A 14617-nucleotide genomic window follows, 5' to 3' on the forward strand; every position below is an offset into this window, starting at 1 on the left:
TATTAATTCTCTACTTTCTCAGAAGATGTCACCACGTGGAAAATTTTGAGTTTTTGAACTGTGTCACTTTTGATGTGTTTTTGTTTCGCTTGAAGTAAGAAGTGTGAACTTTCTCTTCTAGAGGACACTACTGAAGAATTACAATAGTGCAACCTAGTGCGAAATCAAAGAACTATTTTGTTGGAGAAATTTTTATTTCAAGAGTTTGTTCTTTGTTAAATTTCTTTCTGTCATGGTTTAAGTTGGCTGTATACCCCTCTTTTCCCCCTTATTTTGGATCTAGCCAATCCCGAATTTCTTTAATTAATTTTCCACCAATAATGTGTTTCTTCTTCCTCTATGTAGGGGTTTCTTTTCCCTAGCCAATAAAAACTTTGAGGGAGGGTGTTTTATTTCCCCTAACGCCTAGAATCTTCCGCGAGAGGATATAAACTGCTGATTTTAGGGTCTCCAGGCCACTTCTGTTCCATCTTTCAGTGTATTAAGTACATAGCAGGAGGCGGGAAGCGCCTCTTTCTTCTTCAGCCGTTCAACACCAGGTAATGGCCTATTAATAACTTCTTTTTTTGCTAGGTCGGCAGTTTAACACTCGCGGCGGGTTCGAAGCATTTCCATCATGTAACCTTTTCCTAAAATGTAATTACTCTTTTCATCTTTTCTTGTAAAGCTACATATTGGGATAGAGAGTGCTAACCCTCTCGAGCTCCCACTCACATTTGTTTTGAGGTGAACTTATTTTCTCAAACTATTCTTCGTTTATGTAATGTAAAGTGTTCTTCTCTAAGTCACCTCTGTAGTATGGGATTAGCCCTTGCGTTAGCGGCCCAGAGCCAGATTAGGTTTTAAAAACAAAGTGTATTAGGAGTGCAAGATCGCCTCCTCTCAAATTGTTATTTTAGAGGTCATGTAATCAACCTTCTTTTCATGTAATAGACCTCTGTAGGTTGGGTATTTTACCCCTGTGAATACGTCCTTAGAGGACAGCTTGAAGGTAGAGTTTGGTGTGGCCTTTGAGAGGCTTAAATTTTAAGAGCGGATCGCTCTTTTGAAAATGGAGTGTCATATGCCTCGTGCAGGCTTTTCTGTGTAATTCGGAGCCAGGGGCTCCTAGGGATGAATGGGGTTTTCTGCCCCTCTGTTAAAACTTGTATTTGTGGTAAAACTGAGCTGATCACTGAAGTTAGGGCGTGAAGCCCAAAACCTGTAAATATTGTATCTCCCCTTGTTTTGCTACATTGTACCTGCCATGTCTGTTATTGCTTTGTTTTTGAAAAAAAAAATATAACCTAGTTAAATTTTAAATTAATTTTACATTAACCTTGATTCCGTAGTTTGAAACCCATTCACGCCCGCACCTTCTTACGCCTCTACCTACCGCTAAAACACGGTAACAAGTGGTAGCAGAGCGTGGTTGAATGGGTCTCAATTTAGCCCCTTTTGACGGCTAAACATTGCTTTAATTCGAACTCTAACAATTGTCTCAGTTGCTGGAATTTTTTGAGTTTTTCAAAATTGTTCTGTCATCATGCCCGGCCCTCGCGATGTTCTCCTCCTTAACTATTTGCGCAAAGAGGAGTTGATATACGAGTTAACTATCAGAAATGTGCAATCTGGAGGCACGGTTGCAATCGACACCAACAAGCTTAGAGAATCCCTTGATTTGCCCATTTCCATCCCCAATTTGGGAGAGAAAGAAATTGATGACTCTCTTTCCACGATCGTCGAGAATATTACTGGGCTAGCATCTGTAGTCAGCTTTTTTGATGAAAACGATCCGTCTCCTAATCAAATTAAGCGTGTGCAAGGCAGGCTGTATCACTTTGCAAATAGAGTTAATGATCTGTTGTCTCTAAAGGTGAATGACGTTCAGAGGAAGGACGCTAATACGCTCCTTGAAACTATTTCTGAATTGTCTAATAAGGTCACTCAATTGCTAACCGGCGAAGTTCCTCCCAAAACTGATCAACCCGCCACAGTGAACGTAGGTAGTGATGAAGAGCCTCCTCAGGGAGAAGCCAATAGGATAACCGTTGCTGCTCAAACTATCTCTGCCCCATCGAACAACGAATCTGAACGCCGTGCGTCATTGGGTAACATCCGCTCGGAATTAACTTCTTTGCCATTGAAACCTTTAACGACTATGTCACCTGGGTTCAGTAGCTTGCCTCATCCATTGGCAATGTTGCTTAGAGGTATCTCTAAGTTTTCCGTCAACACCACCAGTGATGTAATTTCATTTTTAAGATTTCTAGTGGAATTTCAGGATCATGCTCTGGTTTTTTCTCTTTCGCCATGTCAAATTTTGCAAATTATCTATCCGTATGCTATTGGTATTCTCTCTGATAAAATCGTAAGAGCCATTGCCGAGCAATCATCTATTGAGGATTTCCATGCCCATTTACTAGCTAACTTCATCCCGGCTAGGGCCAGGTCCTCCCTTATTCAGAAATACTATTATCGGGTACAGCGCTTGGATGAAAACCTGGCAGACTTCATCCAAGATATTAAGTTTTATACTAGGGTGTTTGCTCTTCACTTCCCTGAGGATCAAATTGTACAAGCTATTGTGGAAGGTATTTCACCATCCTACAGGTCATATTTGTGTTTCGCGGCGTGTCCGCAAACCTTCTCTGAACTTGAAGCATTGGCCGTCTCAGCGGAAGGAGTTAGATACGCCGATTCTTTGCGTGTCGCGAAAGAACCCCCGCCTTCCTTTAGTAACACTCGGCCTCCACCTCGCCGACCAGTCAATCCCCGTAAATGTTATGCTTGCGGGTCGCCTGAACATCAGCGGAATAAGTGTCCTCTGATCAAGTCAAGTGGGACAAGGAATGGAGCAGGGTCATCACAAGGCTGTTTTAAGTGTGGGGCCTTCTCACATATCGCCAAGAATTGCCCAAACTCAAATAGCACCCCTTCCTGCTCAACTTCTGGTGCAAATTCCAGCTATTCCAATAATAAAAAGTGACTAGTGGCGTCGGCTGAGCCGACTAATCCATCTTCCCGAGACTTAGCCCCTACTAAACAGGTTGTAAATGCAGAGAACGACCAGCCTTCAAATTCATCTTTTGAATGCCCTAAAGAGTGTCTTAGGATTGCGGCGGATACCCCCGCACCTGTTCCTTTTCTTAAGATTGAGTTAAATAACGAGCCTATAACAGCCCTCTTAGATTCAGGCAGTGTTTGTTCCATTATTTCGGCTGATTGGTATTCTAAATTGAAATCTGTTTGTAAACTCCCTGACTATGACTCATCTCCTGTTAAATATGTTTCGGCTAATTCATCTCCATTAGAAATTCTAGGTTCCTTACATGTCAAAATTCGGGTTTTTAAATTTACATGGAAGATCAAATTGTTTGTGGCCAAGCGTTTGTCTTGCCCCATCATATTGGGAGCGGACTTCATTTCTCACACTGGTCTGGTGCTCGATCTCCAGAGTAGGTCGTGCACATTCAAATTTGCGTCCAATTGTAGAATTCCCTTGTTAAAGTGTAATTCTGTATCATGTTCATCTATTTCGCCTACCCAGGATGAGATGTTGTTAGACCTTAGACATCTACCTGAGGAGCAGGCTGATAGTATTCGGAAACTGTGTCAGTCGTTTCCCGAGGTGTTCTCTGATACTCTTGGTGTTACTGACCTTATTGAATACAAAATTGAGGTCACGGATTCAATTCCTGTCCGTTTTCCACCGTATAGGCTATCTCCACCTAAAATGAAGGCTCTGAAAGAAATCATCGATCAGATGTTGAAGGATGGTATTATTAGGCCCTCTAAGTCAGCGTATTCTTCGCCTATTTTTCTAGTCCCGAAACCCCAAGGAGGCTTCAGGCCTGTCATTGATTACAGGGCTCTCAATCGGAAGGTGGTGTTGCAATCTGTGCCCCTTCCTGACCTTCATTCTTGCTTTTCATGGTTTCGTAAGGCCAAGTTCTTCACCATCTTGGACTTGAATCAGGCCTATAATCAAATTCCCCTTGCCGAAGAGTCTAAACATCTTACAGCGTTTGCCACGGACTGGAATTTATATGAATACAACCGCGTGCCTTTCGGGCTCCCCACGGGGGCAGCTGTGCTCACTAGGCTACTAGATAGGGTCTTTTCCGACATCAAATTTGAGTACTTATATCATTACTTGGATGATGTCGTCGTATTTTCAGAGACTTTTGAAGAACATCTAGATCATCTGCGAGAAGTTCTCGATCGCCTTCGTAAGGCTGGGTTAACTGTTAAGTTGTCGAAGGTTGCCTTTGCTAAGCCCTCTATGTCATTCTTAGGGCATATTGTGTCACCCGATGGAGTAGCAGTCGATCATTCTAGAACACAGGCCATCCGTGATTTTAAACCTTCCAAGGACATTAAAGGTATCGCCAGGTTCATTGGCATGGTGAATTTCTTCAGGAAGTTCATTCCTAATTTTGCTAATAGAGCGGCGCCCTTAAACCTTCTTCGTAGGAAAGGCATCAAATTCGAGTGGGGACCTTCTCAACAAGCCGCTTTTGAAGATCTGAAATTAGCTCTCTGTAATGCCCCTGTACTTGCTATGCCTGATTTCTCGAAGAAATTCATCGTCCAAACCGACGCATCGTCGTCAGCAGTAGCTGCAGTTCTTCTTCAAGAGACTGAACTAGGGAGGCGACCCATCGCCTATGCGTCTAGGACATTGTCAGCTCAAGAAGCAAAGTACTCCATATATGAGCTTGAAGGTTTGGCAGTCTTATTCGCCTTAGAAAAGTTCCGTCTCTATCTGGAACACGTCAAATTCGATCTGGAGACAGATAATCAAGCCTTAAGCTGGGTCTTAGGTAGGCCGCGTCGTACTGGTCGTATAGCCCGTTGGGCCATCCGTATTTCTGCCTTCCAATTCGATGTACGACATATCAGAGGTACTGAAAATGTTGTTGCTGATGGACTCAGCCGTATGTTTTCATAACGACGTAGAGACCCACGAACCGGTCGACAGTTCATCACCTTCCGAGTCCATACTATCTGGTGTTAATGCCATCTTAACAGATGCTCCCATGCTTTTTAGGGATATTGAGAAATACCAACGTGAAGATCCGACGCTGGCTCCGATAATGGAAACCCTTTCTTCTGGGGAACATGCTGTCCCTTATGTTCTGAGGAATGGTGTTCTATGTTGCCCTTCGAGGCATGATAAGTTGATGAAAGTTGTTGTTCCAGCGGTTCTTGTACCTATGATCTTCAAATACTATCATGAGATCCCATTGGGGGGGCATCTTGGAATCTTTAAAACTCGTGAAAAGATTCGTGAAATGTTCATATGGAAAGGTATGGACGGTGAAATTCGAGAACTTGTAAAAGCTTGTAAATCTTGTTTGATCAGTAAACCCACCATGTCCACTAAAGTAGGCCTTTTGTCTTCTCATCAAGCGTCGCGCCCCATGGAACGCCTGTATATCGATTATGTGGGACCCTTCCCCCAGTCAAAGGGTAATGCCAACAAGTTCATCTTTGTGTGTGTAGATGGTTTTACAAGATTTTCCTGGTTATTTCCGACTAAGCTGGCTACCGCTCAGTCCACCATTACTTGCCTAAATTCTATTTTTGCTTCTTTTGGTCCGTGCCAATACATTGTATCTGATAATGCTAAAGCTTTTACATCAAATCTGTTTCGTAAATTCTGTTTTGACTTGTCCATCTCTCATGTAACTACATCTGCTTATTACCCTCAACCATCTCTGGCTGAACGGGTTAACCGTAATCTCAGGTCCGCACTTATTGCCTATCATCATGAAGATCATTCTAGGTGGGACACGTCCCTGCATTGGTTAGCTTTTGCTTTGAATTCGGCGGTTCATGAATCTCACAAATTTACTCCAGCTTCTTTGATGTTTAAGTTCGTTCCCAACACGCCGCTCTCTAACCTCTGGTCTCTGAATGACATTCTGCCCGAGACAATAGATCCGGACAACATTAAAGATCTTTGGAAGAAGGCTAAAGCTAATCTTAAAGTATCTCATGAAAAGGTTAGGGAAAGGTATGATCGTGGACGGAGACCCACCACCTTGAAGGTAGGTGACCAGGTTATGGTCAAAAATTTTGTTCCCGCGGGCAAGCTTGCCCCCAGATTTCATGGGCCTTGTATCATTCTCGATTTTCTTACGCCGGTTACCTTATTGCTAAGTAATCCAGTCACCGAGAGGATATTTAGAGTTCACCTGTCCCAGGTGAAACCGGTGTAATTTCTGTGTTAACTTGCTTCATATTATTTTGAAAGGATATGAAGGTTATATATTTTTTTGAGTTTCACTTTAAGGCATTCTGCCCCTTCTGTAATATTTTGGTTTTGGATGTAAGCCTGGTGTAAAACCTGCCCCGACCCGTTAAACTGCCATCCTGTTCTTGCCACGGCCATTACCACGCTCCCGTCTCCTGCTCCACCTTACACTGTGGCTTCATAATAGTAAATGCCATGGATATCTACACGCCGCTGGCCCCTCAACCTCTCCACAAGCCTGTACCCTCAAAGAAAATGATTGCCCAACACAATTCTGCCGCCTAGCTTTAATGTTTCAGCGCCCCCGCAGCCGCGCAGCGCCGTGCAGCGACTGGGGAGGGGGATGGGCCCCCTCCTCTCCAGCGAGGACGACATGTGCACGGCGAGCCGGAGCTCACCTCCCGGCCAAGGCTGATGTGCGGCGCACGACCTGCTACATGCCCGCAGCCTGTATCTGTTCACCGCGGGCGCGGCGTACTTCAACACCTCTGCTCCCCTCATAGTGCGGGCGAGCGGTATCTCAGGGTACTTGAGGGGTCCGAGCGGCCTCCGTTGGACGCAAGCTGCAACGGCCGGTCCGGCCATTCGACTCAATCTACATCAACTACATGGACAGTCACCATAAGCAATAACTACACTTGGGAATTCAACTACAATATTTGGTGGACATTGCAAAATTTTTCTTCACCTTTAAGTATTAAAAGTTTATCTTCAGAAATTCAAATTCTACAAACATAAAGACTTTCATTCACCTGCAACAACAACATTTTGAAACTGAATTAAGAAATCTTGTAAATGCTTCTGCTATCTATCTTCGTATCAACATCATTACTTGGACTTTGTTTCAAACTGATTTCATGTGTCACCCCTGGAGGAACTTTTGGGGGGGGGAGGTCTGTACCGGGCGGTACACCTCTACACCGTTTATTTAAAAGTTGCGCCAGTTGAAACTCCTCTTCTGGAGGAAGGTTGAACTTTATCTATTCTATTAATTCTCTACTTTCTCAGAAGATGTCACCACGTGGAAAATTTTGAGTTTTTGAACTGTGTCACTTTTGATGTGTTTTTGTTTCGCTTGAAGTAAGAAGTGTGAACTTTCTCTTCTAGAGGACACTACTGAAGAATTACAATAGTGCAACCTAGTGCGAAATCAAAGAACTATTTTGTTGGAGAAATTTTTATTTCAAGAGTTTGTTCTTTGTTAAATTTCTTTCTGTCATGGTTTAAGTTGGCTGTATACCCCTCTTTTCCCCCTTATTTTGGATCTAGCCAATCCCGAATTTCTTTAATTAATTTTCCACCAATAATGTGTTTCTTCTTCCTCTATGTAGGGGTTTCTTTTCCCTAGCCAATAAAAACTTTGAGGGAGGGTGTTTTATTTCCCCTAACGCCTAGAATCTTCCGCGAGAGGATATAAACTGCTGATTTTAGGGTCTCCAGGCCACTTCTGTTCCATCTTTCAGTGTATTAAGTACATAGCAGGAGGCGGGAAGCGCCTCTTTCTTCTTCAGCCGTTCAACACCAGGTAATGGCCTATTAATAACTTCTTTTTTTGCTAGGTCGGCAGTTTAACACTCGCGGCGGGTTCGAAGCATTTCCATCATGTAACCTTTTCCTAAAATGTAATTACTCTTTTCATCTTTTCTTGTAAAGCTACATATTGGGATAGAGAGTGCTAACCCTCTCGAGCTCCCACTCACATTTGTTTTGAGGTGAACTTATTTTCTCAAACTATTCTTCGTTTATGTAATGTAAAGTGTTCTTCTCTAAGTCACCTCTGTAGTATGGGATTAGCCCTTGCGTTAGCGGCCCAGAGCCAGATTAGGTTTTAAAAACAAAGTGTATTAGGAGTGCAAGATCGCCTCCTCTCAAATTGTTATTTTAGAGGTCATGTAATCAACCTTCTTTTCATGTAATAGACCTCTGTAGGTTGGGTATTTTACCCCTGTGAATACGTCCTTAGAGGACATCTTGAAGGTAGAGTTTGGTGTGGCCTTTGAGAGGCTTAAATTTTAAGAGCGGATCGCTCTTTTGAAAATGGAGTGTCATATGCCTCGTGCAGGCTTTTCTGTGTAATTCGGAGCCAGGGGCTCCTAGGGATGAATGGGGTTTTCTGCCCCTCTGTTAAAACTTGTATTTGTGGTAAAACTGAGCTGATCACTGAAGTTAGGGCGTGAAGCCCAAAACCTGTAAATATTGTATCTCCCCTTGTTTTGCTACATTGTACCTGCCATGTCTGTTATTGCTTTGTTTTTGAAAAAAAAATATAACCTAGTTAAATTTTAAATTAATTTTACATTAACCTTGATTCCGTAGTTTGAAACCCATTCACGCCCGCACCTTCTTACGCCTCTACCTACCGCTAAAACACGGTAACAATTATTATTATTATTATTATTATTATTATTGTTGTTATAGGGAGGGGCATAACAGGTGCACACACGTTATGAAGTTACACCATAAACACATAACACATAGCTTGGAATGAACCAACTGGTGATGACGTACATCTGACACCGTTTCATATCATTACCATCCTCTCGTTTTCTCTACATACTTCCTTTCCGTTCTTCAGTTCTGTTCTATTCTATCCTTGTGTCTTTCGTTGGACTTCATTTTATTAGTTTCTGTTTATTTCTTCTACAATATTCGTCCCTAGTTCGTCTGATGTCCTTTCTGTTACTCCTCTCACACACACGGTGTGATAAACATCTTAATTGGAGCTTAATGTTGCCGTCAGCCCCCGCTTGGAGCGCTGTGCCAGCATACAGTGAGCCACCTGGTGACCAACGAGCTTACTACTACCACTCCAACGGTAAAATATATTCTTAAATTCAAACCCTCATTATTGTAGAAGACTTCTTGGTGAACAGTGAAGATTTTCTTCTGAAGACGCGGAGCAAAGTCCTCTGCGAAACGCTTCACCTTGTTTTCTTGACACGGCATAAGTCCAAAAGCCCATATCATGTCTACAAGTACGGGCCGTGAAAGCATCAATGTTAACATTATTATTATTAAACTTTTGAAATGAGTTCGATGACTGATTGTACTCACTCGTCCTCAGTGATGTTATTTTCCATGTGTCTCGTATAAAATTCTGTGAAGTTAAAAGTAGACTGCTTAAACTGCATCTCGCTGCAGAAAGTAACTGCGGGGAAAGGAATGTTCCAGGCCGGGGTGGAAGTTTCTGAGAACGTGACTATCACTGGAGAAGTCTGCCATTTATCCCATTGCTTCATGATGACCACGAGACAGGAAGCTATGCTGATGAGTATGACTAGAATCCAGCAGGCTCTGGAACAGAGAGCATAAAACAGACATTCATAGAGAAAGTGCACCATACTGATGACTGTGATCAGATTCATTCAGTCGTACAATAGATAAAACTTTAAACATTTCGAATGACCGCCGTCAAACTTCTGTCCAATCACAGAACATGTTTGGAGGTAGTTCATCTTTCATTTCCTACTACTTTAAAAATAAGAGAATTTACTCCATACTAGCATTTGTACCCGATCTTTGCAGGGGAATTTGTAATGGATGATATGTTTCCTTCATGAACATATGCGAAGTTACATGCCTGTATTCAAACGTTCAATACAACATGTTAAATTGATAATTATCTACGAGCCGGTGAGTTGGCCGTGCGGTTACGAACGCGCGGCTGTGCGCTAGAATCCGGGAGATAGTGGGTTCGAATCCCACTGTCGGGAGCACTGAAGATGGTTTTCCGTTTTTCCCCATTTTCACACCAGGAAAATGCTGGGGCTGTACCTTAATTAAGTCCACGGCCGCTTCCTTCCAACTCCTAGGCCTTTCCTATCCCATCGTCGCCATAACACCTATCTGTGTCCGTGCGACGTAAAGCCACTAGCAAAAAAAAAACAATTTTTCGTAAACATCTCCGTTATTATCCCCCATCCGTACTAGGATGTAAGTGTATACGGCAAAAAAATAATGGAAATAACTTATTCTTAATTTTTATACAGTCCTTTGATAGCCCTCATTCAACGAACATGTATTGGGAATAATCTTTCTATAAACGCTAACGCCAAGTGATACCTTGACGTCATATGCACATGATAACACAATCCTGAATGAGTAGATTACAAATTACACCCGCTTTCGATCTATGTCCACTGAGACTTAGACTCCAAAACCGTCCGTTAATGGTATTTCCCTTAATAGTCCTCCTATCGAGAAGATGAACATGGGAAAACAATTTTAGAAATTGATTTCCAATACGGTTGGTCATACATATTTAGTGGCAGTTTAAAATCACTGTTTCGTTCTTATAAACTCCCAGTCCAATGTTTATGAATTCAGTCAGATGCTTAGTTAAGTCTGAAATGATCAGTATCCGGTTTATTTTCAATGTTCATGAATTACTTAGACGGCTAGTTCAGTCTGCAATGACCAGTGTCCGGTTTATTTTTAATGTTCATTATCCAAGTTATATGGTTAGGTCAGTCTTCGAGTATTTCTGATTTGTTCATTCCGGTAAGAGTTAACATTTTGTGGATAATTACTACACTATCTGTTTAATCTGCGATAGTAGTGCGTTAGCTAAATTTTATTGATGATGATCACTAAAGTTAAGTGTTTGTGATAAAATTGTATTTTTGTTTATGACAGCACTAACCATATTTTTCTGAGTAGCACATTTATTCGTTGGTCAAGATGATGGTTGTGATTACTAAAATAAAATAACATTTTTATATGAGTGAGACGTTCATCCGTGCTCCTTACCACAGTAGTGGTCATGATTATTGTAATGAGAATATTTTCTGCATTCTGATGAAGGCCATTTGTCTAATAAATTCGCTTAAGTTGCTATTGATGACATGGTGATGTTTACTAAGGCACCGTCCATTGACGTAACTCTTGTCAGGTCGGTTTGTTGGTACCGTTCGTAAATGGCTGTACTAAAGTAATTTAATTTTTATTCAGTGAAACGATAAGATTGATTTTCAGAAATCCGTGCTTATTGGTTTATTCTATTTAAATCAGTTTATTATAAACTAACATAATCTGAAAGTTATTTGCGTGTTAACTTAAATGTAAACTCAAGCATTTAATTACATTTTATAAATATTGGAGTTCAATGGAACAATATTCTATATCATTTTGAATAATTAATTAATGCAGTAAATTTATTTCTGGGTGTCTGGTTGTGGCACAACATGGTGCGATAACGTATTTTTAATGGAGATATTAGGGAATGATAACATTGAATTTTTGCGCACTATGCCTTGCCAAGAAGCAAGTTAACATGTGAAATAAGTTTTTTATTGTGTATAATTAATCGGTTCAAATAAAACCAGAGGTTGTTTCGGTTCGATTTAGGGTCCATTCGGTGGCTGATGATATCCTACGTGGTATTTGTGATCGGCGGATAAACTTAATTAAAGAAAAATTCTTGAGTCCGGTTACGGAAACTGAATCTTCACGGATCAAGTGAATCGATCGACGGTGTTACTAGAAATCCGATAGTAATTTTTAGGATTTTTCTCTTTTCGTTGTTTTTGATATTGAATTATATTCCGGAATGACAATTAACGTTCAACTTAGCTGAATACCAATAAAATAATTCCTGAGGTCTTCATATTTTTATCTGTGTCAGTATTATGTCAGCTGTTTTGTTAATACAACAAATTTTCTTTTGTAGGTCGATGCTTCACATTTATTGGACGTAATTAATTTCATCTTATAATAAATCCATTTTAGCCAACTTCTTAAATTTTATTTTATGTAGTAATTAGATTTCCTTATGCCACCCGCCGATTTATGTCAGCAAGTGACAGAAGAACCCGGAACCCCCTGAGAATAGAAGAATATACATTTGTAAGAGCCAGAGGCAGATGTTGACAATCGGTAAGCAAGGGTGTAGTATCCTATCATTCTACCTGAAAATCGTATGTTCAGATTTCACCAAATCGTTCTGTTTTCACCTATTCTATTCAGTATCTCCTCATTCGCGATTCTATATTCCCGTCTCACCTTCACTATTATTTTGTAACACCACATTTCAAAAGCGTCTATCCTATTTCTTTTTGAACTAGAGTTCGTCTATATTTCACTTACATACAAATCCACGCTGCAGACGAAAGTTTTCGAAAATATCTTTGTAATTCCTATATCAATGTTCGCAATGAGCAAATTTATTTTCTTGAGAAAGGTCTTCCTTGCTCGTGCTGGTCTGCATTTTATGCCCTCCTTACTTATTCCATCGTTAGCTATTTTATTTTCCAAGTAACCATGTTCATCTACTTCCTTTAACACTTCATTTAGTAATCTAATATTTCCTGCTTTCCCTGATTTCGTTCGACTGTATTTTTGTTTTGAATTTATTTACTTGTACTTCTTCTCCACGACTGTTTCCGTGCCATTCGGCAGTTTCTCCAAATCTTCTGCAGACTCAGGTGAATAATAATACGATCAAGTTCTTCTCCTTGGATTGTGATTTTCTTTCCACAGTCCTCTTTGATTTCCTTTACCGCCCGATCTATGCAAACATATAAAAGAAGGGGGGATAATCTGCAGCCTTACCTCATTCGCTTCTAGCTTGTTGCTCCTTTTCCTTACTCTTCGTTTATTATAAACATATGCTTTACTATTATTTCCAGATCAGTGAAAACTATATGTATGCTAGTACTGCACATGTCCAGGGTTCCAGTGCATGACAATTTATATTAATTGGCTTATGAAGTGGCTGGAAAGATTTATTTAACGAGACCCTCGGACATTCCCTGGAATCGAAGACCATCACCCCTACTTGAGTCTTTCCTCGGCTTGCTCAAGAGCTTGGGTACGTGGTATGTACGGAAAGGGGCTTAAACTATTTAATTCTAAGTAGGGGGAAAGAGTCTCTGACATCATAGGAATACGAATATATCAAATAAGAAGGGAGATGATATATTTTTGCAAAAACATTTTTTTATTATCTAAGGAAACACTTGTGTAGTATGCTACACAAAGATACGCCGGGATATTTTCATATGCCATAGCATTAATTCCTAAATTAGGTTTGAGTTTTGAATTTCTGTTCCTGTCCTTTCTAGATTAGCATTTAACACCTCATAACCTTCAAAATTATTGAAAATACATCGAAAGGGCGTCCCCTTCCAGAACCATTTAACACACGAAGACCTTATCAGCTAACACATTAAAGCATTTTATATATATTTCACCAAGACATATCTCCCTAATGGCATGAATCATTTCATTCAATTTTATCCTGCAATTTATATATCATGTTAGCTGAGGTTCACTACGAAATATCTTGAGCGCATTTAAACCACATGACAGCTATGTCACATTCTCTATGTTAATAACCTCGTCCAATTTATCATACGGAGTATTAACTCCTCATAACACCTGCTTCACAGGGATTACCTGTACACTGATATAACACACGACCTTTCGAATTCAACGGTGTCCTTAAAATAACAGGCATACTAATCGACAACCAATAGTTTACATCATATAACATATAATACCCTCACTGGAAGAAATAACGCTACACCCTGCCTTGCATCCATGCCCAAAAAAAAGACAGGATCTTGGCACGGTCCATCTCAGTTTCACAGATGGACACCAGTCTCCGCCCGAACCTGGGGTCTCGAACCCCGGACTCCCACATGTGGGGTGTAGAAACCTGAAAGCCCTATAACGGATTTTATTTTTAATAAAAAATAACAAAGATGGGGAGGGTTTCATTCATTTGTCAAACCTGAGATATGTACGACGATGTCAATTTCTTGATTTATGAATGTCTCCGTTCTACTACGGAAAGAAAGAATGAACTGAATGCATCCCGTTACAGAGTGGCCAGCAAACTTCGTTCGCGCCCCACAGGGCCATAAAACTGTCAGACGGGTCGGCCCGCCCGTTCCCTTTTGTTTCTTTTCCCTTCCCCGCAAAGCAAGGCTTTTCACGTTACTTGCTATTTTAAATACTCATATTATCGTAAAATAACTCTCTCTCTGCGATTCATTAGCGCTATCAGCGTAACATCATACATATGGCCTCAATCATCTTGTTCACGAGACGGCATTATCCATCGTCCCAAATATCTGTTCTACAGGGGAATCCACATATTGAAACACCACTGTACTTTCATACTTACGAGCTTGCAAATCAAGTACCGTCCTTTCATTCCTCATATCCCGAAACCATGCACATTTAAATAGAAGACTCTAGCCTTCAGGATAAAGAAATGTCTTTATAATTAATCGCGATCTATGTAGTTCAGTTACACCCCACAGTTGGCACTTTGTCGTCTTGTAGTATGCCGTCTTAAATCTATAGAGGAGGAATTTCTACCATTATGTGACATGCCATCCAGGATAACTAATCGGGAATCCTTGTGATGAA

General features: G+C 40.9%; 1 protein-coding gene across 1 annotated transcript in view; it reads right to left on the bottom strand.

The window, feature by feature from the left end:
- The window catches only part of LOC136874564 (pickpocket protein 28), a 343119-nt gene that overhangs the window by 236922 nt on the left and 91580 nt on the right, over positions 1-14617 (bottom strand). The window contains exon 3 of the mRNA XM_067148201.2: positions 9296-9535. Coding sequence (XP_067004302.2) covers positions 9296-9535 — 240 coding nt within the window. The remainder of the gene's footprint in view (positions 1-9295; positions 9536-14617) is intronic.

This window comes from Anabrus simplex, chromosome 5 (genome assembly GCF_040414725.1).
Source record: "Anabrus simplex isolate iqAnaSimp1 chromosome 5, ASM4041472v1, whole genome shotgun sequence".
Classification (NCBI taxonomy): Eukaryota; Metazoa; Arthropoda; class Insecta; order Orthoptera; family Tettigoniidae; genus Anabrus; species Anabrus simplex.